The following is a 27,981-nucleotide window of genomic DNA, read 5'->3' on the forward strand; positions in this document are numbered from 1 at the left end:
GCCCTGGGCTCGCCCCGCCCCTCTCCTCCCCTCCCCTCCCCGCCCCCGCCCCGCCCCGCCCCGCCCCGCCGGCGCCCGAGGCCCGAGGCCCGAGGCCCCAGCCTCCGCCGTCCCTACTGACCGCGGCGCCCACCCACGGAGGTACGTGTCTGTGCGGGACCGCCCCGGCGGGCACCGAGGGGTCCGTCCTCGGCTCCGGGCTGGGAAAGCGTCCACGCGGGTCCGTCCTCCGCTCCGGGGCCGGGCAAGCGTCCACGCGGGTCCGGGCTCTGCCTCGGGCGGGCCAGTGCTGCAGGCGAGGCGGAGCCACCGGGGCAGGGGCCTGCGGAGGGGCGGGGGCTGGGGCGTGGCCCGGGGCGGGCGCGCGTGGGGAGGCGGGGCGGTGCCCGAGCCCTGGCTGCGCGGGGTGGCGAGCGGCCGTTTGCTTGGGGCTCGGGTTCCGTGGAGGAGTCCGGCGGCGGCGGCCAGTGGCGCGGGTGGTGAGTGGGGCTGGGCGATGGGGACCGCGCCGAGCCACAGGTGACCTCGCCAGACCCCGCGGGGTGGGGGCTGGGAGAGGGGCCGGGGTGGGTCTGATTCCTGCGCGCGCCCCCCCACCCCCCCGTGGACTTTGCAGGTCAACGTAGGCCTGAGATCCTCGTGAGCATCGTCCCAGGTCCTGTTAGTTCTGTGTTTTTTATTAGATTCCCCTTCAGGGAAAATGTTGCAAGACGTGGTGTCTTCAGGGCTAAGAGGACATGGGAGAGGTTTTAATCATACTTGGGGCTTGTGTGCAACATGAAACTGGCACGTAAGTTACTTTTTACCCCCTTTCTCCCCATGAAGCTCAGTTTTACGAAAGAGAAGTATGGGAAATTAATAGTCACATGCTGCTGGGAGTGGATGCGGGGATGCTGGTGGGAACTGGGTCAGTGTCCACAGTTCTGCCTCCTAGGCCTGACGGCAGGAATGGGACCTGCGAAGGCGTCCGGCTTCCCCCCTGTATGGTTTAGGACCCATGTGTGAGATGAGAGGAGATGAGAGGGCAAAGGTGACCTTTGGATCCAAAGGCACTGTGGTTCACAGGAGCGAAGCTGTTATCAGTATTACAGGGGTGTGACTCAGTATTTCATGACTCCTTGGGAGTGATTGTATCCTTTCCTGTAAGTCATCACAGAGAAGGGATACAATATTAGTCAACTTGGCCACATAAACTATTTAAAATTACATGAAACCAGTTCCAATCTAACGCATTTTATTACAAGTCAGCATATTAGGTATAGTTAGCTCCATCTATAACGGTGAAATTAGAATGAGTGGAATCACCATTCTTTCCTGTCTGTATCCTAAGGGCACCCTCTATCACACCAGGTGTTTTAAGATCTGGAGAAAGACCACACACACCTTACATTTCCAAGCTTTGCTGACCTGAGACCAGGCCTACACATCAGAAGAAAGGAAATAGTGTATAATTCTACCCATTTGTTGAATACCCACTGCTTGCCTGACATTAGTTTATTTAATCCTCACAGTAAACTGTAAACAGAAGGAATCATCTCCTGTTTGCAGATTGGAGAACTGCTGTTCAGAAAAGTAAAACACACAAGTACGCACAGTACACCAGAAAACAAAGGTAGGGACAAAGCAGAAGCCCAAGTCTCCATTCAGCCAATCTTTAAATGGTTATTTTTTGTAGGAAATTAAGGCATCCTTAATCCAAGGAGGCAAGAAGCACAAATCGTGGCACTTTAAAAAATTAACACTTGATCCGTTGACTCCAATCAATTGTGAGCATTAATTGCTCAAAGTTAACTGATGATGCAACAGGGAAAAATATGGTGCTAGGAGAGATTTGTTAGACTTGTTTTGAACACACACTCGTACATGAACTCATACAGTTTTTACGTTCATGATTGTTTTTATTTTTTAAAGGTACACTGTTACTGAAACAGGAAATAATTTTGAAATATATAATGTATTTTGCATGTGCATGTATGTGTTGCGTGCCAAGGACATTTTTGGGCATCTTATATAAGCTCAAGTGGTAGGGAATTGGAAAGCCAGGGTCAGGTGTTGAGTTTGCAGTGTGATCTGTGAAATATGCATCCTTGTTATTGGCGTGTTTATCGAATGTATAAGAAATCTTGCACTTCCTTAAAACAAAATAGAAATCCCACACTATAAAAATCTCACTTGATTGTTTATGATTTTCTTTGATATTTGGGATATTGTGGTGAGTGGTAAACTATTTAAAGTTGAGTTTATTTTTCTTTGTTTTTTTTAGGATTAAGATCCCTTTGATCTTTTTATAATTATTAGGAGTTTGTATATCATTACAAAGTGATCATGAAAATTGTTTCATGATTATGTATTAGTGGTATGTAATGAGTGAATTTTTATTTTCAAATCCACATTTCAGGACGAGAAGGATTTCAATAAGTAGCATTCAGTGCTTGGGCATTTATTTCACAGTCAAGAGAGGAACTGGATAGTAGCCGAAGAAATAGCTTTTAAACATTAAAATATTATTTTGCTCTATTCACAAAAGTAGTTAGTAAATTCGTGAACATTTGTATTTAGTTCCTTTCTCTCATAAGACCCTGGTAAAAATGACAAAGAGCTTTGAAAGCATTAAAAGCAAAGGATGGGGCAGCCCAGGTGGCTCAGTGGTTTAGCACCTGCCTTCGGCCCAGGGCCTGATCCTGGAGTCCCGGGGTCGAGTCCCACATCAGGCTCCCTGCATGGAGCCTGGGTTTCTGCCTCTCTCTCTATCTCTCTGTGTCTCTCATGAATAAATAAATAAAATCTTAAAACAAAACAAAAACAAAGGACAAGGGAAATGAGAGAGGGAACAAACAGCTAAGAGAGGTCAGAACACCAGGAAATCAGGTCTCTCCCATACAGGGTCTGATGCCCAAACTCAGGGACCCCTAGGCCCTAGGGCTGACGAGGGGGTTACAGATCCAGTAGAAGTTCCCCACCCCTACCCGGCATGCTTCCAGAACACCCCAGCAGCCAGACCAGGGGGTTCCTCCATTTGCTGGACAACAGGAACAAAACCGACTGATCCCTTGATGACATTGCGTCAGCCCCCAGCTGACCGCACCCCCCCCCCATGTAAACAATTTCCAACATTGTTTTGTGTTTTCCTCTGAAATGTAACCGATACCCCAGGATCGCCAGGCCTGTGTAAGAGGCCTCCGTACGAAACAGATGTAGGTGAAATAAAGCCAACACCAGCCACAACCACAGAGAAGACTCCAGAGAAAGAGAGATGGTGTCGGGAGCAGAAGACAACTGGGTGAAACCGTAGTGCTGTTCTCCAAGGAACTGCAACAGAAGGCTCTATAGAAGAAACAGTAGAGAACAAGGAGAAGTCCTTGGAAACTAAAAAGATAATGACTGAAATTAGAAAAAAAATCAGTAGAATGTTAGAAGATAAGGTCATGAACATCTTATCTTCCAAGAGATGGAACAAGATGTCATCATGATGGAAAATGCAAGAGAAGGAAGATCAGAGCAGCGCTTTCTACCTCTGCAGTAAGCAGCCTTGCTCATCCCAAAGTACCATACAAAGACCTTTTTCTTTTTTTTTTTTTTTTAAGATTTTATTTATTCATGAGAGAGACAGAGGAAGAGGCAGAGACACAGGCAGAGGGAGAAGCAGACTCCATGCAGGGACCCCCCCGGGTCCCCGGGGTCACACCCTGAGCTGAAGGCAGCCGCTCCACCGCTGAGCCCCCCTGGCGTCCCCAAGTACCTTCTCCTGTGTGTGCCATGACATGAAGACGCTCAGGCAGTAGCTGCTGAGATCAGGCCAAGAGTCCTGGTACCTGACTAATAGGGGGTACAGGAAAGGAGAACAGAATCAGTCTGGAGGGAACTGACAAGCGCCTTGAAAATTTTCCCCAGAGAGGAAGGACGGCTTGGATTGCAGATGGGAAGGTCCCACCACGTTCACAGCAAAATAAATAAACCGGGCCCATCTTCAGGACGCATTGTGACACCTTAGAGGATCCGGGAAGGAAGACCTTGGGGTCCCACACAAAGGAGGTCGCCGGCACAGAGGTCTCTCAGGGAGGAGGGCTGCGTGGTGTGCCCTTGAGCCGTGTGCCCGGGAGGAAAGAGAAGGCTGAAAGGGTTGCGCCCCGATGAAGGCCCGATGGACGCCTGCAGGTGCAGTCATGCGGGAGGAAAGTCAGGTGTTTGCAAACCTGATGGGCCCGTGTCTGTTACAGCAGGTGTAGTAAGGACTTGAGAGGAAACCTGGCTCCAGGCTTTGCCCGGGTGTGGTCCAGACAGCAGCACCCAGGCCCCCGTACTCTTCGGAGATTCAGATTTTGTGCTTTACACGCTTCTCCATTAAGAGAAACCAGGAGAGGGGCAGACACCTCATGTCTTTGGACTGGAAAAAAAAAACCAAGATAGAATGCTAAGAACTAGGATGTTGGCGGTCAGCTTGTCAAGATAAAGTGACCAATGGAAACAGACCCCCCACTGGCCCAGTTATGGCAGTTTGAGCACCAGGAAGAAAACTGAGATCAGGGACACTGGGTGGCTCAGCGGTTGAGCATCTGCCTTCCGCTCAGCGCATGATCCTGGGGTCCCGGGATCGAGTCCCACGTCAGGCTCCCTGCATGAGGCCTGCTTCTCCCTCCGCCTGTGTCTCTGCCTCCCTCTCTGCATCTCTCATGAATGAATGAATAAATATTTAAAAAAAAGAAAAAACTGAGATCAGCCAATGCATTGTTTGTAAAAATCCCCGAGTCCATCCATAACTTCCAATGAGGCAGACAAAATGAGCTTTAAAAAGGCACAAAAGAATTTCAGTAATGTTTCAGGAAATGTGCTGTGCGATGATCCATCTGTGATTGTCATGTAAACAGCTCTGTTATCCCAGGTTCCCAGGTTAAACAAGCGCAGTCTAAAGGCCTAAAAATTAAACTTAGAGCCAAGTTATACAACCCAGATGGAGGAAAACTCAAATAATAACTTCATTTTAAGGAAAGATACTTAGGTTATGAGGAACAAGTGTGGTGGTTTGGCAGAGGCCTTGTAAAATCCCAGCAAAGGGGAAGCGGAGCTCAGAACTCCCCCACCTACTGGAATGCGCTTGTTCAGCAGAAGGGTGAGTGCTGAGCTCACAGTGACCAAGAACCAGGCTCCCGGCGTGGGGAGGGGATGGTCCCTTAAAGTTGAGCCCCAGAGAACCATTAAAATGCACATCACTGTCACCTTAGGAAACGTCTAAGAAGATAGGACAAAGATAAAATACATTAAACCCATCGTGTTTGTGCTAGACTTTTTTTTTTTTTTTAGATTTTATGTATTTGTGTGTAGGGGGGAGAGAAAGAGAAAGAGAATGAGAACAAGGAGAGGGAGGGGCAGAGGGAGAAACAGACTCCCCGCTGAGCAGGGAGCCCAGTGCAGACTCATCTCAGGACCCCGAGCCAAAGGCAGGTGCTTAACCAGCTGAGCCACCCAGGCGCCCCACCTTTGCACAGATATAGAAATGAGTTTTGTAACCACAGCTTTGTGTATTTTTTTTTTTTTTTTTTTTAAAGATTTTATTTATTTATTTATTCATGAAAGACTGAGAGACAGAGCCAGAGGGAGAAGCAGGCTCCATGCACCGGAAGCCTGACGCGGGATTCGATCCCGGGTCTCCAGGATCGCGCCCTGGGCCGAAGGCAGGCGCCAAACCGCTGCGCCACCCAGGGATCCCAGCTTTGTGTATTTTTAAACCTGTTTGAAAGTCTTAGGTGGACTTACTGGATTTGTAGGTCTTGATTTATAAGGCTTACGAAGGCTTAAATGTTTACTAAGGTTTGCTTTAAAAATTTTTAAGTTTGCTTTAAAAGATGTCAAAAGCATTTTAAAAATCTGATATATTAAAACATAACCAGTAAATATTTGAGAACAGTAATTTCTTTGCTGTGTGAACAATGTGCTTTGAGAATTTTTTATTTTTTTTTTAACTAGACTGCTGAAGAACGGGCTATTAAAGTATTTTAGTGGGGAATGTTGTTCCCTGTCTGTGAAAATTCGTTTTGAAGGTGAAAGGCCTATACTCACCAGTGAGTTGAGACTGTGGGTGAGGGGAAGGGGACTGATGATTCTGCGTATCTGAGCAATGAAGCAGTGGAAGGATCTGACTGATGTATAGAACATTCTGGGGAAGGTTGGCATTGCTACATAGAAAACTAAAGAAATGAAGGGAAAAAGGCAATATTAACATAAGGAAAAACACCGTTCAGTAAAAGAAAGGAAGTGCAAACCCTGCCCCCTAAAAATAATAGAGGCATGTTGTAGAAAATGTGAAAATGCAGAAAAATAGAAAAAAAAACATAAAAATTACCATAAACTTTTGGTGTACAATATTTTCTTCCCATTTCTCTGTCTTTAAATTATGCTTGTGTGTACTTTCCTTCCTAGTTTACATGGGTAACGTTTAAAAGTTACAGTGTTAGATCTTTTTTCTTTTATTTTCTTTCTTTTTTTAAAAAAAAATATTTTATTTGTTCATGAGAGACATAGAGAGAGGCAGAGACACAGGCAGAGGGAGGAGCAGGCTCCATGCAGGGAGCCCAATGTGGGACTCGATCCGGGACTCCAGGATCAGGTCCTGAGCCAAAGGCAGATGCTCAACCGCTGAGCCACCCAGGTGCCCCTAGATCTTTTTTTTCAACTTAATTTTGTACAGCCTGTGACATTAGTATGACTTAAAAAAAAATAATACCTCTATTACTGGGGTGCCTGGGTGGCTCAGTCCGTTAAGTGCCTGCCTTCGGCTCAGGCCACAATTCCAGGGTCCTGGGATCTAGCCCCACGTTGGGCCTCTGCTCAGTGGGGAGTCTGCATCTCCCTGTCCCTCTGCTGCTCCCCCTGCTTCTGCTCTCTCTCTTTCTGGGTCAAATACATAAAATCTTACAAAAACAAAAGATTGCCATCAGCACAGGAAGTTGTAGTGGAGGGGTGGTATAGGATCACACATGTCCCCTGTTGTACAGAACAGCAGACCCTTGTTTCCAATCCAGTTATTCTGGACATGTTAATATCCAATTTTCTCAGCACTATTTATTGAAAAGACTCTCTTTTCTCCACTGGATATTCTTGGCTCCCTTGTCAACTCTTAGTTGATTGTATATGCTCAGGTTTATTTCTGGATTCTTGATTCCGTTCCATTGGCCTATTGACAGTTTTTATGCCAGTACCATACTGTTGATGACTGACTTTATAATATAGCTTGAAATCAGGAAGTGTGATATCCTCTGCTTTGTTTTCCCTTGGGATTTCTTTGGCTATTCAGGGCCTTTTGTGGTTCTATATAAATTTTAGGAATTTTTTTTTTCAGCTTCTGTAAAAAATACCATTGGAATCTCGATAGGGATTGAATTAAATCTGTAGGGGATCCCTGGGTGGCTCAGCGGTTTGGCGCCTGTCTTTGGCCCAGGGCACGATCCCGGAGTCCCGGGATCGAGTCCCACGTCAGGCTCCTGGCATGGAGCCTGCTTCTCTCTCCTCCTGTGTCTCTGCCTGCCCCCGCCCCTCTTTGTCTCTCTCTCTGTGTCTATCGTAGGTAAATAAATAAATAAATATTAAAAAAAATTGTTGAATTAAATCTGTAGATGGTATTGGTAGTATTCACATTTTAACAGTATTAACTCTTCTAATCCATGAACATGGGATAGCTTTCCATTAATTTGTGCCTTCTTCACAATGTCTTTTGATTTTCAGCAGACATCTTTTGCCTCCTTAGTTAAATTTATTCCTAAGTATTTTTATCATGTTTAATACTATTATAAATGATACCTATTGTTATTTTTCAAGAAATTTTATTGAGAGTGTATGTAAATCCTACTAATTCTTGTATATTAATTTTCTGTTCTGCAACTTTAAGAAGTCATTGATGAGATCTAACAGTTTTTGGTTGAGTCTGTAGGATTTTTTATGCATGTAAAATCATGTCTATATATAGAGATAACTTCACTTTTTCCTTTCTAATTCTGATACCTTTTATTTCTTTTTCTTGCCTGATTGTTCTAGCTAGGACTTTGAGTAGTCTGTTAAATAAGAGTGGTAAGAGTGAGCAGCCTTGTCTTATTCCTGATTTTAGAAGAAAAGCTTTTTATCCTTTCACCATTTGAGTATGAGGTTAGCTATGGGCTTATCATATTTGGCCTTTGTTAGGTTGTGACATGTTCCTTCTATGCCTAACTTGTTAAGAGTTTTTTTTCATAACGGGACAGTAAATTTTGTTGAATACCTTTTCTGCGTCTCTTGAGATGATCATATCATTCTTTTCTTTCATTCTGTTAATGTGTTATATCATATTGATTGATGGATTTGCACATGTTGAACCATCCTTGCATCCCAGGGATAAAGCCCGATAAAGCCGGCCTGATCATGGTAAATGATCATTTTACTGTGCTGCTGAAATCAGTTTGCTAGTATTTTGTTGAGAATTATTACATCTGTATTTGTCAAGGATGTTGGTTTTCTGTAGTTTTCTTTCCTAATGGTGCCTTTTTCTGGTTTTGGTATCAGGATAATGCTGGCCTATAAAATGAGTTTAGAAGTGTTCCCTTCTCTTTGAGTTTGAAAAGTATTGGCACTAATTCTTTTAAAGCTTGGTGAAATTCACCAGTGAAGCTTTATGTTTCTTTGCTTTTCTTTGTTGAGAGATTTCTGATTACTAATTCAGATCTCCTTACTAGTAATTGGTCTATTCAGATTTTTCTATTTCTTCCTGATTCAGGTTTGGTAAGTTTTATGTTTCTAAACTTCTTCCATTTCTGCTATATTGTCCAATTTATTGGTATATAGTTGCTCATGGTAACCTTTTATGATCCTTTGAAGTTCTGTGATAGCAGTTGGAATGTCTTTTTTTATTTATAATTTTGTTGATTTGGGTCCTTTCTTTTTTTCCCTTTGGTTAGTCTAGCTAAGGGTTTTTCAATTTTGTTTGTTTTTTTCAAAGAACTGACTCTTAGTCTGGTTAATCTTTTCTGTTTTTCTTTTCTGTATTTCATTTATTTCTGCTCTAATCTTTATTGTTTCCTTTCTTCTGCTAACTTTGGACTCAGTTTCTTTTCTTTTTCTTGTTCCTCTGGCATAAAGTTAGATTATTTGGGATGTTTCTTCTCAACATAAGCATGTATTGCTATAAAGTACCTTCTTAGAACAACATTTGCTGCATCTAATAAGTTCTGGTATGTTATGTTTTCATTTTCATTTGTCTCAAGAAACAGTTTAATTTCTTCTTTGATCCATTGGTTCAGGAGAGTGTTGTTTAATTTCCATGTATTTGTAGATTTTCCAGTTTTCCTCTATTTATTTGTAGTTCCCTGCTACTATAGTTAGCAAAGATACTTGGTATGATTTCAGTCTTCTTGGATTTGTAAGACTTGTTTTGTGGCGTAACATACAGTATGTCCTAGAATGTTCCATGTGCACTCGAGGAGAATGTGTACTCTGCTGTGGTTTTATATATGTCTGTTAGGTCCATTTGGTCTATAGTGCTGTTCATATCCACTGTTTCTCATGTTGATTTTCTGTGTGGATGATCCACCCATTGTTGAGAGTGGCCTATTAAAGTCTCCAACTATTATTGTATTGCTGTTTATTTTTCCATTTAGCTCTATTAGTTGTGCTTAGTATATGTAGGTGCTCTGATGTTGGATGCATAAATATTTATAATTGTTATGTCTTCTTGATGTATTGATGCCTTTATCATTATGTAGTGACCTCCTTTGTCTTTTTTTTTTTTTCATTTGTAAAGTCTATTTTGTCTAATATAAGTATAGCTACCTCTGTCTTTTTTTTTTTTTTTTTTTTTTTTTTGGTAATTCTTTGAAATGTTCCTTTCCATCCCTTTACTCTCAGACTGTGTGTGTTTTTAAGGCTAAAGTGAGTTTCCTGTAGTGGGCATATTGTTGGATTCCCCCCCCCCCTTTTTTTTTAATTGATTCAACTATTCAGTGTCTTTCATTTGGAGAATTTAGTTCATTTACATTCAAAGTAATTATTGATAGGTAAAGACTTACAACTGCCATTTTGTTAATTGTTTTCTAGTTGTTTTGTAGATCCATTGTTACTTGTTTTTATCCTTTTACTGTCTTTTTTTGTGTTTTGGGGTCTTTTGATATCATTGTGCTTTTACTTCTTTCTCCTGTTCCTTTGTTTAGGTACTACAAGAGTTTCCCCTGTGGTTACAAGAATTACAGAAAATATCTTAAATTTATAAACCCTATTTCAGACTGATAATAACTTCAATAGAATTCATATAGTTTATGCTTTTACTTCTCCCTCTCACATTATAGATTATTATTGCTGTTACTTACATTTTTTATGTTGTGTAACTAATAACAGGTTATTATAGTTATTTTTTGTTACATTAGTCTTTTTTTGTTATTATCTTGTTTTTTTTTTTTTTTTTTTTTTTTTTTATGATAGTCACACAGAGAGAGAGAGAGAGGCAGAGACACAGGCAGAGGGAGAAGCAGGCTCCATGCACCGGGAGCCCGATGTGGGATTCGATCCCGGGCCTCTTGGATCGCGCCCTGGGCCAAAGGCAGGCTCTAAACCGCTGCGCCACCCAGGGATCCCTGTTATTATCTTTTAAACTAGGGTTATAAGTGAGTTATGTACCACTATTACCATGTTGTAGAATCTATGACTATATATTTTTCATACCAGTGAGATTTATGCTACCTTTCTGTGTTTTTATGTTAGTGTTCTTTTACTTCTACTCAGAGAATTCCCTTCTGCATTTCTTGGAAGGCAGGTGTGGTGGCAGTGAAATCCCTCAGCTTTTGTTTGTGTGGGAAAGGCTTTATCCCTTCTTTGTTTCTGGAGGAGAACTTCACCAGGCATAGAATTCTTAGTTGACAGTTTTTGGGTTTTGGTTGTTGTTGTTATTATTGCTGTTTTTCAAATTTGAATGTCGTCCCATCCTCTCTTGGCCTGAAAAGTTTTTGTTGAGAAATCTGTTTCTGGTCTTACTAGGGTTCTCATAAATATGTAATTTCTCTCTTTTATTGCCACTCTTAAAATTATTTCTTTGTCTTTATCTTTTGACAATTTAATTATGGTGTGTCTCGGTGCAGCCCTAGTCAGATTCAACCTATTTGGGGTCCTTTGGGCCTCATGGATGCAGACATCCATTTCTCTCCCCAGGTTTTGGAAGTTTCCAGCCATTGTTGCTTTAAGTAAACTCTCCGTCCCTTTCTGTTTCTTTTCTCCCTCTAGAATTCTCATGGTGCAAATATTGCTTCTTTTCATTGTGTCCAATAATTCCCATGGACTTTCTTCACTGTTTTTCATTTTGTTGCTCTAACAATAATTTCCAATGTTCTGTCCTCTAGACCAACGATTCTTTTTGTCTGCATGACCAAGTCTACTTTTGTAACTGTTGAGTTCTTTGGTTCAGTTATTGTACTTTCAACTCTATGACTTCAATTTTTTAGGATTTTTTGATGGTTGTTATTTCCTTGCCAGACTTCTCATTTTGATCATGCATTGTTTTCCTGATTTTGATTAGTTGTATGCACTTTCTTTTAGCTCACTAAACTACTTTAAGAGGATTATCCTGAGTTCTTTTTATGACAGTTCATACATCTCCATTTCTTTTAGGTCTGCTTTTGGAACTATTTTAGTTTCCTTTGGTGGTCTCATATACCTGATTTTTCATGATCCTTGATTCCTTATGTTGGTATCTATGCATTTAACTAATGGGGTTCCTCTTCTAGACTTTACAGATTTGTTTTGGCAGAGACAGTTCTTTACCAGTCAGCTCAGTTTGATTTCTGGTTACATCTGCTGCTAATGTCTTTGGGCAGGTGGGGTCTGCTATTATGGTCTATTTTGGGGTGAGGCAACTGTTCGAGCTCTGAAGATGGAGATGGTGAAGTGTGCCACTGGCTGAGCATAGTTAGATAGGACTACTGGCTTGGTTCTCTACCTAAGTGAGGCTATTGGATGGGCTCAGAGTTGCTTAGATTTTCTGGTCGGGCTTACTAGATGGTCAGGACTAAGTACCCTATTCAGTTGTGATTTGGGCTCTGAATTAACTTCCCTGCCCTGGCAGGGTAGCAGGCCAGAACCCAGGGCCTATACACAATTCATTGTTTGGGAGACTAAATCAGGCCGGAGTGTGCACTGAGTTCCATACTCAGGTGAGGACACAGGTTTTACTCTGCAGATGGGGAAAGCCACAGGCTGTGCTCTCTATCAAGTGCCTCTGTGTGTAGGGATGTTGAATGGGCCACTGAGCTGCTCATGTGCTCTGTTTGGGTTCCCCGATTGGATGGGCTGAAGGCTGTGCTCAGTGATGAGTGGGGCAATGAATTAGATTCCCTCTTCCAGTGCAGTGGCAAGAAGCAGCTCTAGACTTGGTAAGGCTCTTACCAAGTTGTCTTAACTCAAACTGATCTGCACCCCAAATTCCCTGCGGAACAGGACCACTGGCTTTGCTCTGTAACTTCTCAGCTCTGTTCTTCTCTTGGCTCAACACTTCTGGGCTGCACAGCTCCCAGGGGCTGTCTCCAGCCCTTCTGGTCATATGGGGCCAGAAGACCCTGTCCACAGCAGGTGGGGCTGTGGTTCAGCTCCTTTGCCTGGGTGGGAAAGGAGAAGGCTGCTCTCAGCTACTCTCAGTTTCCCAAATAGGCTGTCTGGTTGGGAGCGTCCTGGAGCTACCCTCAGTCCTCCGTGAGCTTACACCTCTGCCTCTGTACCTGGTACTGGCTCTGCTGTGGGGCCAATCAGCTCTGGCTGCCTGCCTCTCAGCTCGAGCTCCACCGGGCCACACAGTGTCAACTCCACAGATTGTCACCAGGCCTTCTGGTCAGATGGGGCTGGAAGGCACTCTCCGCAGCGGGTGGGGCTGTGACTCAGCATCTTGCCTGGGTGTGGGCAAACTGGGCTCTAGGACCAGCAAGACTCCTGGTTTGCGAATCTGAATCATGCAGATCTCCACCCCATGGTGTGCCCGGGTCAAAGTGTACCCCTGACTTAGCTCTACAGATAAAGCCTCTGGTGGGATTGCGCCCTGGACACTGCAGGTATGACCTTGGTTGCCAAGATCCGTGTGCTGGTGGTTCCAAGCCCTGTGCTCTTCTCCGTCGCGGGTGCCCAGGGGTTGAGCCACGCAGAATCCCCTGCAGCCTCTGTAGTGCGAGGTCGGAGTAGGCACTCCTGCAAAACAGGCCCGGTGCTGGGAGGGCTGTTGTCCCCTCCGGGTGCTCTCTTCCCACTAGAGAAACCAGAGGCTCAGGGAAGACCTCTCCACACGGTTGCCCTGTCCTGGGGGAGCCGCCTCTCCCAGCCGTTCGATGCAGTCTGTTCTGGTCTCCGTGGGGCAGGGCTGCTTAGCCTCACCCCACGTACCCTATGTTCGAGGAGAGTCTCAGTGCTGCCTTGTTCTTGATGTAGGTTCTTCTTCTGAGGGGGCGTGAAGCCAGGAGTGACCTGTGGGGTCATCTTGCATGGTATGTGCATCGGTGACTCTGGTTTTATCTTTACTTAAATCCCTAGACGTGCAGTATTTGGTTCGGGCTATATGAATGATTTAATGACATTTTTTTCTTGCTTCCTTAATTTTTTATACAATTCTAAATTGTGCTTTGGAAATATCGGTGTACCTATTTGTAGCATCGTTTACACAGAATAGGAAGGAACTATCTTAGTCACTGTTGGCCAGGTGTCTTTAATCGGCTCTCCACCTCTCCTTTTCGTTTTTGGAAGTCAGTGTTCAGAGAGTGATCTCCAGAGCCTTGCAGACCGGGGTTCCTGCCTCCCCTCTCCTCCTTGGGTAGCCTTGTGACCACAGGGACAAGATAAGAGAGCCAAGGCTCAGTTCCTTTGCTTTGCAAATGCCCATGTTCTCCACCAGCCTTAGAGAGGTTTAAGAGTCTTTTAGGAAAAGTGCTAATGTAAAAAAAAAAAAAAAAAAGTGCTAATGTAGGTCCCAGTGTGTAGTACAGACTCAAAAAGGGATATTTATTATTTTTTTTCTGAAGTTAAAACTTTTTAATATAGTTCTTAGTTATTGTTTCTGTTTGGGAAGTAAGGGAACCGCTTCTAATATTTTCTCATCAATGATGATGGCTGACAATTCTCGTCATATTAAGGAAATATCAGGAAGTGTCATTTTCCCATTTGTTTCAAGGTTGTTTATTATGAGCGGGCAATTCAGTATCTCATGATTAACACACTTTGTGCTCTAAGACTGCCCTGCTTATCTGTGATAAGCCTACGAAGCATCACAGATTTCAGGTTTTCTTTTTTATTTAGCAATTTGTATAGGGCGGGGGTGTAATTTTACCTTTGATAACTATCAGTCATTTGCGACCGAGAAATAGAAGCTGTTAGACTTCACTGTGGGCTTTGAAGAGGGAGCCACGCTCGGGCTCTTGCTTCTGCATTCGTGTGGACCATGGGTAGGCATTGGCGAGGGGAGGGGACACGGATTGTCTGGCACATCCTCTTCCTCATACAGGGAGCAGAAATCCAGTAACACACTCAGAGTCCCAGAGCCAGTCCCAGAGTCCCAGGGCCCAAACCTCGCCTCCCCCCGACTCCCGCCTCTTCCTCTGAGTGTCCTGGCTTGTTCTTCTCCGGGTCAGTATTTGAAACAAGAAGACTGGAGCTACTCTATGTTGAGGAACTACTTATCTTTCAGCTTGCTTGCTTGCTTTCTTTCTTTCTTTCTATTTCTTTCTTCTTTCTTTTTTATTTAATTTCTTTTAATCTTTCACCTTTCTTAATTCATGAAGGGGCTGTGCAGCCTGTCAGTCGGGGCGGAGCCACCTGGGGGCAAAGCCAGAGGTGCTTGTCCCCAGGCAAGAAGAAGATTAGTGGTGGCCCACAGACACTTGTCTGGGTCTTGACCTTTCCTCGTATGAGGAATGCTTGGGACTGTGCTCCTTGTCCTGCGGTAGCTCCTCTTACAAGCTCTTCGTTGTTAGACCTGCTTTAACAGTTGTTTCTTCTAAAATTGGTAAGCAGGGAGCATTTGCTGATATAAAATCCAAATAAACAATATAACTTTGCATCAGTTTCGTGTAATGGCTCCTTTTGTGTGTGTTCGTGTCCCCAAATCCCGAAGCTATTTCTGGGTCATCAAAGAATCAGTTGTATTGAGAAGAATCTTAGTCACGCGCATGTTCTATCCTTGTAGCAATTTCCCGCGGGCACAGGGAGTCTGAGAGCCCAGGAGGCCCCGCGCCCCAGCTTTTCTGTATAATGAACAGAATTTGAAAACAAAAGGTCTAAACAAGGACGGTAAATAAAATTGATCAGATGTGTCCCTTACAGTATTATTTATCTGCAGCTCTTGTAACAAATTACCCCGAACTCGTGCGTTTACTCCCTCGGGCTTCTGGAGGCCAGGAGGCCCGCAGGCCCAGCTCTCCCGGAGGAGGCTCGGGAAGAGAGCCCCCCCCCCCCCCCCCCGCCTTGCCAGCTCCGGGCTGCTTTCTCCTGCCGGACCTGCACCTGCGTGCGTCCTCCCTGGTGGAGGGAGAGGGAGGAGCAGGCTCCCCGATGCGGGGCGATCCCAGGACCCGGAGACCATGACCCGAGCTGGAGGCAGGCCCCTGCCCACCGAGCCACCCAGGCCCCAGGACCCTTCCTTCAGTCACGTCTACAGTCTCCGTCGTACAAGGCACAGTCTGCCTGGGGAGGGGTGGGGGGGCTGATACTTGTGCAGATAGAGGAGCCCGCAGACGCTGCTCCCGGGTCTGCCCCCCACCTCTGCGGCTCCTGCCTCCTCACCGGAGCCCCTGGCCTGCTTCAGGCTCGTCCTGGCGCCTTCCTCTAGGGACATCGAGAGCCGCCGTGGAGAGGCCGTCTTGGCCTGAGTTCAGCCGTAGCTATTGGGTTTCTCAGCCTGGATTTATCACTTCACCTCCGTGATAGTAGGTCTTTCTGGAGACCTGCCTGAAGACCCTCGGACCTACCCGGTCCCTGCCTGCCCAGGGTATTCCTGTTCCGGACCCGGCCTAGGCTGCCAGGGTCATGGCCACGGGCCCTCCGTGCCCGACACGTGCAGCCTGACCCCTGCCCTCGGAGGCCCGTGTCGGAGTGGCGTGGGCATGCACCTGCTGCCATGTGCCCTCGTTGTGAGAACAGGGGCCGAGGCCTGGGCCTGTGGTCAGTGGGAGGTCTGGGGAACACGGCCGTAGTGTGCGCGTCGACCCAAGCAGAGGTTTCAGAGGAGAGGAAACCAGAGGGTCAGAAGTCCTTGGTTTTAAGAGTCTCCTACATCTTTGCCGGTGGTTTGATTTATCTTTTATCTTCAGGCTCCAGGTTATCCTAAAATGGGGTCTTCCCACATTATAAAAACATTCAACCATCCTTTTTGTGCGTGACCTTGTGGTTGGACTGATCATTTTGAATGATTTTTAAATATAGGCCCACACAGCACCCCAAACAGTATAGAAATGGAAGCAAAAGCCAATAACTCCTTTCCTGATCCCACCCGCAGGGAGTAACTGGACTAAGGCATCAAGCGCGTAACCTTCCACGCTTCCTCTGTTTTCGCAGCCAAGCGTACAGGTGTCAGTCCCCCTGCCTTTCTCCCCCACATAACAGGATTGTATTATTAATATCCTTATTCAGTTTTTTTTTTTTACTTAATATTGGAAACACGCAAAATAATTTTGAGGGGCCCCTAAAGAAAGAGAGTTTTGTGTACATCCCTATTTCCCCACCGAACCAAAGTGGTAACTGTCGATAACAGAGTGGTATATAGTCAGCGTGGAAGCCCCTATTTATGCAAAACTGATTTTATTTGACTATTTATCCATTTATTTTGGAATGTGATACTGATCTTAAAACCATTCTTTCAGGCTCACCATGGATACTCTTTCGGAGGCAAATGGCACCTTTGCCATAAGTCTTCTGAAAAAGCTGGGGGAAGACGGCTCGAAAAATGTGTTCTTCTCACCCATGAGCATCTCCTCTGCCCTGTCCATGGTCTTCATGGGCGCAAAGGGAAACACTGCAGCCCAGATGTCCCAGGTACGTGCCCGGATGTTTCTGGACAACAGTAGATACTATTAATTTATCGGTTGAGCTGGTCTTGCACTTTCACAGCCAAGGTTTGCTCCCGACAGATCCCTCTGCTGGCGTTGCAGGATGGGGACAGAGTTGCCAGGTGACAGGTTGGGCCCGGGTGAGCAAGCACCTGGAGCGGTGCCTCGGCTCTGTTAGGGAGGAAGTGGTGTGCTCCATCCCGGAGAATGAGTGATGTCACCACCCTGACGGTGGTTGATGCCTGAGTTTGAGTTTGTGAGTAGGGATACGGTTGCACGGGTCCGTGCTGCGTTGTGTGATAGTCTTTGGATATTGTCATTTGCTTTCAGTTGTTAGAGATTTTTATTTCAATTTTCTCCTATAAGTGTAAGATCCTCTTAGAATGGCACCGGTCCACCAAAAATGTCTTCAGTAGCATTTCAGTTGTTTGTTGTTGACTAACCAGTACCCTAAAACTTAGTAGCTTGAGATGACAGTTGACTGGTGCGAGACTCTTGGTGTGTCAGGTGATGCTTCTGCTCTGCTTGGCCCCAGCTGGATCACTGGTGTGGGATCTTGGCCTCTTCCGTGTGGCCTTTGCCACTAGGCCTCCACGGGGTGTCTCCTTGGCAGCGTAGCCTGGCTTCCTTACGGGATGGTACCCAGCTTCCAGGAAGACCAACTTAAATGCACAAATGTTTATCAAGCCTCTGTTATATCATGTCTGCGAATGTGCCACTGGCTCACGCCAGTCATGTGGCCGAGCCCAGAGTCAGCCCAAGACGGGGGCTGCGGGTATGGCTCACTGGGGCCACTGAGGACTGCCATAGTCCACCCTCTGGCCCCTAATGATTCCAAGCCCCCAGCAGGTGAGGTACACTCATGCCATCCCAAGACCCCAGAGTCTCATCCCATCATGGGGCCGGGCTCGGGCTTGAAGTCCAGGAGGAACAGGGCTGTGAAGTTCCTTGGTATGGCTCCTGGGTGTGGAGTTTTGGGACACTCTCTTCGAAAATGTCCCATCCAGACTGGATGTCCCAGTCTGCTCGGGCCGCCAGAGCAAGGTAACAGACCGAGTGGCCCAAACAACAGAAAGATATTTCCTCACAGTTCTGGAGGCTGGAAGTCTGAGATCAAGGTGTCAGCAGAGTCGTTTCGTCTAGTTTGGGGTTTCTGTCTCTCCGCTTACACCCCGCTTGCTGGCCGACAGCGTCCTTAGGATGTTCAGGAGCATCAACGGCCGCAGAACAAGGCGTCCCACGCTTCGTGGCCGGAAATAACAAAGACTGTTTCTCAGATCCCGTGGTCTGACCCACGTGGCGCCAGCTGAGATCATCACGATCCCGGAGGGCCTCTCACGTGTCCCGGGCCTCTGTTCTCCGGCAGGTTGTCCCCCACCCCCCACCCCCGCCGTGTCAGCTCTCCAGGCCTCTCCGTGAGGCTTCGAGGCTTCCACCTGCGGAGCCTGGGCTTCCCCACATCCCGCTGGCTGGGGCCAGGGCAGTGCATGGAGCGGCCCGGCCCGCTGAGGCCCAGGCCCAGAACCGCGTGGCTCCCGCTGCACCCCACGCGGGGAGAGTGGCCTGAGGTTGCGGAGACGGGGCCTGGTTGCAGCCGACCGCGCAGAGGTGCAGAGGCGACACGCGACACACACGAGCACACGGCGCGGGGTGGGCAAGGGCAGCGGCCTCCGGGTGGGCTCCGGGCTCCGGCCCGACTCCCCGTGGGAAGTGCTTTCAGTCTTGAGTTGTTTGAAGCTTTTGAGCTGGATCTGTGCGGTTCGAGGCCGAGCGCACTGTCGCGTCCACTCCCCGAATTCAGGGCACGTTCTGTTTTGGGTTTCAGACACTTTCCTTAAGTAAAAGCGGCGGAGGCGGTGATGTCCACCAGGGCTTCCAGGCGCTTCTCAACGAAGTCAACAGCGCCGAGGCGCGGTACTTGCTGAGAACTGCCAACAGGCTCTTCGGGGAGAAGACCTGCGGTTTCCTCTCGGTGAGTCCGCTGAGTCCCGCTCGCCCAGTGAGGGGCCCTGGGGCCAGGGCAGGCGGGTCCTGCGGGTGGCTGAAGCCCGGGCGTCCTCTCGCTGACCTCATGCTCCCTCGAGCCCGGTTTCAATTTTACCTTTTGTGAAATGAACCTTATAACAAATACTGTCCAGATTTTTGGGAAGCTTAAAGGAGCCAATTATAAAAAGAGCTGACATGGACCAGACACAATTCAAGGTGAGTTGGGCCAGGGGCACCTGGCTGGCTCAGTCAGAAGAGCATGGGACTCTGATCTGGGAGTTGGGAGTTCAAGCCCCAGAGGTTGGGTGCAGAGGCTACTTAAAAATAAAACTCAAAAAAAAAAAAAAAAAAAAAAAAAAGATGACTGGACTGAAACAAGAGATCAAAATGAATATTTCTAATTGTCATTTCACACACACTAATAATTTTTTTAATGCACTGCGATACTTGTTTGACTTTTTACATGTGTATTTTTATTGTTTTTCTCTGCTGCAGAATTTTCACAAAGCTATTTGTCTAATTATACTGGTTCTCTTTATTCATAGTGCTTTCATGCTTTTCTTTTTCGTTTTTCAAAAACTACTCAAGTAATATGTGAGCGTATTTCTGTTAAGTAATGAGTATATTCCTGTTGTATAAAAACATAAGTAAAACAGACAAAGCGAGAGTCCTCACAACCTCTTCCACACCTCATCCCTCCCATTGTAGACTTGGCCTGTATCCCCTGTTCGTGCAGAAATCTGTGTGGTGGGGGTTTTCTCTGCACGACATCATATGCCATAATGTTGTTTTGTGATTTTTTTTTTTTTCACCCAGCACCGTGTCTTAAATTCTCTGGATATCGGGGGTCTACCTCTGTTTAACTGTCATCTGCTATTCCGGAGTCTGGGTGTCCGGAAATGCACAAAGTCCATCACTCCCCCCATCGAGGGGCATTTAGACAGTGAATATTACCATATGTGACCTGTGCCGATGTACGTGCTGCTCCAATGTGGGTTCGTAGGAGGGAGGAAAGGAGTGAAGCTTTGAAGTTGTAGGCAGTATTGCCAGATTGTCCAAAATGCTGTGGCTACTTCCATTCTCTCCAGGGATGTTAGCAGAGCGTTTACTTCCACTCGCCATCATCAATGCTGCGTGTGGTTAACCTCTTACATTTTGACTATTAGTGAGATCGGACAACTTTCCTTTTTGTATTATTATTTATTTATTTATTTATATGTTTTTTAAGCTTTTATTTTTAAGCAATCCCTTATACCCAATGTGGGGCTTGAATTTATTTATTTATTTTTCTGTATATTTTTTTTATTGGACTTCGATTTGCCAACATACAGCACAACACCCAGTGCTCATCCTGTCAAGTGCCCCCCTCAGTGCCCATCACCCAGTCACCCCATCCCCCCCGCCCACCTCCCCTTCCACTACCCCTTGTTCGTTTCCTAGGGTTAGGAGTCTCTCATGTTCTGTCGAACAACTTTCCTTATGTTTAATGATCATTTTTTATCTTTTCTAAGTATTTCCTTTGCACACTTTTTATTGGGCTATATATCTTTTTCTTACTGATTTTTGAGTTCTGTGTTTGGGGTATCAATCTTATTCTATCATGATTTTGTTCATTCTTTTCTTTTTTTTTAACATTTTTTAAAAATTTATTTATTCATAGAGACACACACACAGAGAGGCAGAGACACAGGCAGAGGGAGAAGCAGGCACCATGCAGAGAGCCTAACGTGGGATTGGATCCAGGGTTTCCAGGATCACGTCCTAGGCTGCAGGTGGCGCTAAACCGCTGTGCCACCGGGGCTGCCTGTTCATTATTTTCTAAACTTGTTTCAGACTCAAGTTGTCTTAAAATAATTGGAGTAAAGTAAATGTAGTCAAGCATGAGGTCAAACATTGGCAAGATTTGTTCACCACGGTGTCATTTTTTTTTTTTTTGTCACAGCGTGTCTTATCAGCCTTAGGCAGTTGCCATCTTTCCATAAGCCTTTGGTATAAAGAAGAACGAAATTTCCAGTAAACACAAAGAACGAGTGGTTGATTATCTTTAATCTTCTATCTTTTAGGGTGGATACTTTAAGAAAAGCATTGGTGTTTCAAATCTCTTTTGATATCGAAATAGAAGATAAAGGGATTACAAATGTTTCTCAGTTATTTCTTATTAATTTACTGTTCCAAGAATCCAATACCAGTCAGTGTATAATGAGATATCCCTTCAGTTTGATTAGTCATTGCTTATCAAGTGGTACCTTAAATAGCAAGAAGTTATTTTTTTTCAAATGTGTTCAGAAGTCGTAGAAATCACCCAGGGGTGTGACACTTTATTTTAATACATGAGGGCCCGGGTTGCCTCCAGAGTATTTTCTTACATTGAAAGACTCAAAAATTTTCAGCGGCTTGGAGCAACAGGACAGCAGCAAAGATGGCAGAGCAGAGACTACACGGGGGCTCAGTGAAATGCGGCCCCTGGACCACCTGGTACAGTGTCTGCAACACGCTGAGACCTCAGTGGCGCTCTAGAGAACTCACTCCCCTGGTCCTCAGGGGAATGCTGCATCCTCACGTACAGGGGAAGACAGGAAAGCTTAGAGAAACTGTGACTTTCTTTGTTTTGTTTTAAGGTCACATGGCTAACAGGTTGCAGGACCTGCGTTGGTAGCTGCTGTGCCACATTACCTCTCCCAATGCTATCTTGAAGCAGAAACGTGAAATCCTGTAATAGAAAACCGGTCCTGAAAAGGGGAGTTAAATACCTAGCCGTAAGCTGTTCAAAAGAAGGATCGAGAAGCCATCCTGTAGCGTGCTGGCCACAAATTAGTTCTTTCAGTCCGTTAACTTTTCTTTTTTTCTTTTTTTTTTTTTTTTAGTCCGTTAACTTTTCTATAAGGTTTTTTGCTTTCATGTGGCATGATGTACGTATCCAATGACATCATCACCATTTCATAGACTGTATTAACAGGACGTGGTTTCGACCTCTTTTTGAAGTCGCTGGCCCTCTAGGGTAAAGCCATCCAGACCCGTAGGCACTAGGCACACGTATCTGTTGCCTTGCCATGGGGGTAATCGAGTCACAGCACAGAACTCAGTTCCTCAGTGGCCCCGGCCATGTGCCAAGTGCTGAACAGCTGTGTGTGGCCCATCTAAAATGTTCCCCAGGGGCGCCTGGCTGGCCTGGCCCGGGAGTGTCGGCCTGTGTGGCCCAGCGCGGCCCAGCGCGGCCCAGCGCGGCCCAGCGCAGCCCAGTGCATCTGCACTTGCCTCCCTGGTGTGCTGCTCGGCCCCCAGAAAATCCGGCAGCGCCTGCGGTCTGTTTGGGTCGGACCCCTGCGTCACTTGGGCCACAAGCTAGGGTTAACTGTGGCTGGAGAGTGAGACAGCGGGCTTTCGGTGGGCTCCCCAGGCTCTCCCCATGCTCTCCCCATGCTCGTGCCCGGTTGCGCTGCCTGACTGCCGGTGTGGCTCAGCAGCAGCCGGGGGCCGGGTGGTCACGGTGCGCTCTCTCTCCTAGTCTTTCAAGGATTCCTGCCGAACATTCTACCAAGCCGAGATGGAAGAGCTCGACTTCTTGAGTGCCTGCGAGCAGTCCAGGGAACACATCAACCGCTGGGTGGCCGGAAGGACGGAAGGTGAAGACGCGCGGTGGCTCTGTCCTCAGAGTGTCCCCCCGGCCTCGCCGGCCGCCCCTTCACAAGGCCACCGACACCTAAACGGGGCTGACGCCTCTCTCCGAGGAACGCAGCGCCCAGACTCTGCCTCTGACGTATCGCCAGCCTGGGCCCACTTTCTCTAGCTCTTCCCTCTTGTCCTTAACGAGTCTGTGAGGCCTCTCAGTAATCCATACGCCTCTTCTAGAACAATCTGTCCTGGTGGCCCTGGCGTTAACACATAGTCTGTCTTTTCACAAACTCCGTAAAGAGGAGGACAGATCCGGGCCTTCCGCCGCCCGCCGCCCAGCATTGCTTGCACTGCGCCGACCACCGCGCGTGATTGTGGGGCACCCGGCGGAGCCCTCGTCGTCCTGCGGCTCAGAGTTTGAGCTCTTCTGGGCACTCTCTGCTGCCTCTCAGCTTCCTGACGCTCCCTCAGATTCCTCTCTTTGGTCACGGGCACCACGCATTCCTCTCGGTCTCACTTGTGGCGAGTTTACCACGCACTTCAGGTTTTGCTCAAGTGATGCTATTGCTCTTTTCAGGGCTTTTCTAATAGAGGCTCTGGTGCTGCTGTTGTTTTAAGGACCAGAGTCCCCCTACGTGGTTATATCTGGGGACACCGAACTCCTCTTATCTACCTCACAAGAGGATGGCCCAATTTAAATATTGTGCCTGACGCATGCCTCAGGAAATGTCTTTCCTAAATTTAAAAGCCAGTGAGTCAGCTTACAGCGTTGTATTAGCTTGGGATACACAAGATAGTGCCTCAGCCCCTCCGCACCGTCCTCCGTGCTCCTCAGGGTGAGGGCCCTCCTGAGTCCCCTTCACCTCGCTCACCCCTCCCCTGCCAAGGCCCCCTCTGGTCACCACCAGTTTGTTCTCTAGAGTTAAGAGTGCGTTTCTCCTTTCTCGCTTTGTCTCTCCCTCCCCACCCTCCTCCCTCGTTTGTTTTGTTACTTAGATTCCACACAAGAGCGAGATCACGGGGTGTTTGCCTCTCTCCAGCCGTGGGGAAGTCCTTTCAGCTCACTGGTTCTTTCATTCTACTTTTCAGGTAAAATTGTGGACCTGCTGTCTCCAGGTTCAGTTGACCCAGGGACTAATCTGATTCTCGTGAATGCCATCTATTTCAAAGGAAACTGGGATAAACAGTTTAACAAAGAGCAGACCACGGAGAGGCCATTTAAAGTCAGCAAGGTATGGGCAGCCCGGGTGGCTCAGCGGTTTAGCATCGCCTTCAGCCGGGGGTGTGATCCTGGGGACCCGGGATCGAGTCCCACATCAGGCTCCCCGTGTGGAGGCTGCTTCTCCCTCTGCCTGTGTCTCTGCCTCTCTCTCTCTCTCTCTGCATGTCTCTCATGAATAAATAAATAAAATCTTAAAAAAAAAAATCCAGCAAGGTGAATATTTTGGAATGACGAAGGAGTAATGTACTTCCTACACGGCCTTGGGTGCCAGTAGCCAGGCTCCCCGGTGTGCCTCCTCATCGGGCTCCCCAGTCCCCTGCCAGACTGTTGCCAGGTGTTCTGTCTTATCACACATCCTGTGTCAGTTGTCAGGCGGAAGGGCTCTCTTGGCCTCCTGAGCGTTTGAGGTTTAAACTGCAGAGTATGATGTATGAGGCTTATTGTATAGCTGGATCCTGCCCATTTGTCCCTGTTTCTCTACGTTCCCAGCAGTACCTGTGTGCCCTTCCTTCCCAGCAGCGTCTGGAAGCCCCCCCTGCAGGGACGTCTGTCTGCAGTCTTCTTTGGATAATAAGGATAGCAAACACTCAGTTTGGTTTAAAAACAAGCAAACAGGGCAGCCCGGGTGGCTCAGCGGTTTAGCGCTGCCTTCAGCCCAGGGCGTGATCCTGGAGACCTGGGGTCGAGTCCCACGTCGGGCTCCCTGCATGGAGCCTGCTTCTCCCTCTGCCTGTGTCTCTGCCTCTCTCTCTCTCTGTCTCTCATGAATAAATAAATAAAATCTTAAAAATTAAAAAACAAACAAACAAACAGAAGGACATGTATGTAGGGTAGACAGCAAGCAGAGTATCTCCAGCCTTGAAGATACTATCTGCTGGTGGTTTTATATCTTTTCTGTCACTGAATTTAGTGTATTCTTTCCCTTTTTTTTTTTTTTTTTTTACTTTTCATTTTAGAGGTTTTTGCACATATATCTGAGTAGACAAATTAGACCAATTGCAGCCTATTCTTGATCGTTGACCATGACTTAGATCTTCTAAGAAGACATGAGCCTGAACTTCCAGTCTCTCAAGAAATCTATTTCCCTTTGAGCTTTATTGTGAAACGAACGGCCCTGTTTTCACCCCAGGGAGATTATTTCTCTCCTTGAAATTAATTTTTAACAAGGTGTGTCTTAGGGCCTGATTTATAGAAAGTTCATCTCCCCTCTCAGAGGCCTGCGGGCAGGTGGGCAGAGAGTGGGGCTGCCTGGGAAGCAGCTGTCTTCCGTGCCTGGCACACGGCCTTGTGCCCTGGCCACACTCACAGCACTGCCCGCCCCCACCTCCCATGCGGGCGGGAGGAAGGGAAAGGACGAAGGGTGACAGCAAACGCCGCCTCGCCTCCTTCGGGGCTCTGACCTCTTATTCAGAGAGAAACCTGCCTTCTGTATCTCGCAGGCCCCAATTATGTCGTGTGGCTGCTGCTGGCTGCAGGGAGGTGGGGACTTCCAGCTGGCTTCCTAATCTCTCCAGTGGAGAAAGGCAAAAAGCGCAGTCGGTGTTGAGCACAGCCGTGCTGATTTATGTATTTTATGCTATAACCACAGGGTCGAGTAGATGGGACACAAACCGTATGGTCCATACAGCTGAAAATATTTTCTGTCTGGCCTGTTAGAGGAATAGCGCGCTGATGGCTGGCCCTGGAGGTGGACAGGGCGCTGAGGGAGGAGGAGGCAGGTGTGGCTGAGGCCGGTGCAGGCTCACCTTGGAGGGCACAGGTGAAAAGAAACAGAAGTGTCTTCCATTTATGACACCGACTCACGTGCTGCCCCGTCGCAACAGTCGTAGGTCTTAGACTCCACACAAGTCAGCGGCCCAGGAGGGCTGTTGGCTGGGATGTGCTCCCCGTCCTTACTGTGCTTTTCCCGCCTCGCTGGGACACACTGGGGACAAATGCATTCTTCTCCCAGTAAGATGTGTTCACTTCGCCTGGTCCTTTGGGTCTCCTGGTGCTTCAGGGGTCCATCCCTTTATTCGGCAGATGCTGGTGGAGGGCCAGGCACGGGGCTGTTGCGGTGTGGGCAAAGCCAGTGCACACCCCTCTCGTCTTCCTGGGGCGAGACAGTGAGCACACGTGGGAAAACCGGAGTCACGGAGGAAGGATGCAGCCCGTGGCTGGGGTGCAGTTTCAGGTTGTGGCCCTCACCGAGCAAGGAGCACAGCGACGCCAGGGCGTGTGCCGTCCAGGTTCTGGGCTCGGGCTCATCGGGCAGACATGGAGCAGGCTGGGTTTGCCCTGGAACCATCGGGGGCCCCTGTGACTAGAGCAGACAGGCAGAGACGGACGGGAGCCGAGGGCACGGGGACGAGCTCTTGTCACCGTCGTAGGCCCCCTAAGGACTTCAGCTTTTTTACTCCCTTGGAGTAGAGGGGGAGCCGCAGAGAGGTGTTCGACCAAAGACTGGCTTGATCCCATTTATGTTAATATTTCGAACGTCTTGCCGATATGGTTTGCTATTGAGTCCGTTGTGGCGTGAAAGTCCAGAGTCAGGGATACTCCACAGAGGTTTTGGCAATGGGATGAATGGCGTTGCCATCACCTGAGATGGGGAAAGTTGTAGATGGAGCAGACTTGGAAGGGACTGTCAGGAGCCCAGTGTGACGTGTGACGTTGGAGGTCTCTTTAGTGTCCAAATGCAGGTGCCAGATATGCAGGAAGATCAATGGGAGCGTGACCTATCTGGGCAAGCCTAGAAGGCTAGAAATATAAATTTGGGGATTCTGTTTAAAGTCACATTATTGGGGACACCTGGGTGGCTCAGCGGTGGAGCATCTGCCTTTGGCTCAGGGTGTGACCCCGGGGTCCCGGGATCGAGTCCCACGTCGGGCTCCCTGCATGGAGCCTGCTTCTCCCTCGGCCTGGGTCTCTGCCTCTTGCTCTCTCTCATGAGTAGATAGATAAAATCTTAAAAAAAAAAAAATAAAGTCACAAAATTGAGCTCACCAAGAAGCAGGCACCGAGTACCCCCAGAGTTTGGGTTCGAGGCAAGGAGGGTGGACTAGCAGAAGAGGGGGACCCATGTGGTACCCTGGAAGCCAAGGAAGTGGGTGTTGAACCCGCGGCGGCCACTTCTGGTGATTTGTCCGGCGTGTCCACCGAGTCTTGTTTCAGCTTCACGTTTATCTGTTTCCTTTATAGAATGAGAAGAAGCCCGTGCAAATGATGTTTAAAAAATCTACCTTTCAAATGACCTATATAGGAGAAATATTCACCAAAATTCTGGTGCTTCCCTATGTGGGCAGAGAGCTGAACATGATCATCATGCTTCCAGATGAAAACGTCAGTTTGGAGACGGTAAGGAGCGCCAGGCGCGGTGGCGCGGTGGCGGCAGGGCCCGGGGTGGGGTCGGGGGCTGCGTCTAGGGCTAGCATGACATCCCCTCCTGCCCCTCGTCCCCTACCGCCCAGAGAGGGCTCCGCGGGGCGGCACCCTCCAGACCTAAAAGGGTGCGACTCCCTTGTCCTAGGTGGAGACAGAACTCACTTACGAGAAGTTCACGGAGTGGACGAGGCCAGACATGCTGGACGAGGAAGAGGTGGAGGTCTTCCTGCCGAGGTTTAAGCTGGAGGAGGAGTACGACATGAAGGCCGTCCTCTGCAGCCTGGGCATGACCGACGCCTTCGAGCAGAGCAAGGCCGACTTCTCGGGGATGTCGTCCAGGGGAGACCTGTACCTGTCCAAGGTGGTGCACAAGTCCTTCGTGGAGGTCAACGAGGAGGGGACGGAGGCCGCGGCCGCCAGCGCGGCCGTCATGATGCTGCGCTGCGCGAGGATCGTGCCCCGGTTCTGCGCCGACCGCCCCTTCCTGTTCTTCATCCAGCACAGCAAGAGCCGCAGCGTCCTGTTCTGCGGCCGCTTCTCGTCCCCGTGAGGAGCGCGCCCGGCGCGCAGCCCTCCCCTCTCCTGCTCATGCCCTCACCCCGAGCCTGTCGTGCCAGGTGACCCGGGCGACAATCCGAAATAAAAGGCCTAGTTGTGAAACGCTGTGATGCGGGCTCCTGCGCGTGTGTGTTCCGTGCCCCCTGTGCCTCGGACCCGCAGGCGCCCTTCCCGGAGCCCGGGGCCGTGTGGCAGGGCCAGCGGGGGCCACTGGGCGCACCG

At 48.0% G+C, this 27,981-nt stretch overlaps 1 protein-coding gene across 4 annotated transcripts; it reads left to right on the forward strand.

The window, feature by feature from the left end:
* Positions 1–27,861, forward strand: SERPINB6 (serpin family B member 6). 4 transcript variants are annotated; one of them, XM_072813808.1, is made up of 7 exons: positions 1–141; positions 16,833–17,004; positions 18,844–18,990; positions 22,510–22,627; positions 23,706–23,848; positions 27,019–27,174; positions 27,347–27,861. In XM_072813808.1, the coding sequence occupies exons 2-7, from the start codon at positions 16,840–16,842 to the stop codon at positions 27,749–27,751; spliced, it is 1,134 nt and encodes a 377-aa protein (XP_072669909.1). In that variant the 5' UTR covers positions 1–141; positions 16,833–16,839; the 3' UTR covers positions 27,752–27,861. The 4 variants fall into 4 exon arrangements, with proteins under 4 accessions (XP_072669909.1, XP_072669911.1, XP_072669908.1 ...); XM_072813810.1 differs by lacking the exon at positions 1–141 and adding an exon at positions 382–479; XM_072813807.1 differs by lacking the exon at positions 1–141 and adding an exon at positions 426–519.
* The last annotated feature ends 120 nt before the right edge of the window (positions 27,862–27,981 follow it).

Source organism: Canis lupus, chromosome 37 (assembly GCF_048164855.1).
Source record: "Canis lupus baileyi chromosome 37, mCanLup2.hap1, whole genome shotgun sequence".
NCBI classification, from domain to species: domain Eukaryota; kingdom Metazoa; phylum Chordata; class Mammalia; order Carnivora; family Canidae; genus Canis; species Canis lupus.

Excerpts from the sequence above, each read along its gene's own strand:
- SERPINB6 (XM_072813807.1), top strand. The coding sequence starts at position 497 with ATGGGGACCGCGCCGAGCCACAG. Across the intron at positions 22,628-23,705 it reads GGTGGCCGGAAGGACGGAAG|GTAAAATTGTGGACCTGCTG; the intron begins GTGAAGACGCGC and ends TCTACTTTTCAG. Across the intron at positions 23,849-27,018 it reads GGCCATTTAAAGTCAGCAAG|AATGAGAAGAAGCCCGTGCA; the intron begins GTATGGGCAGCC and ends TTTCCTTTATAG.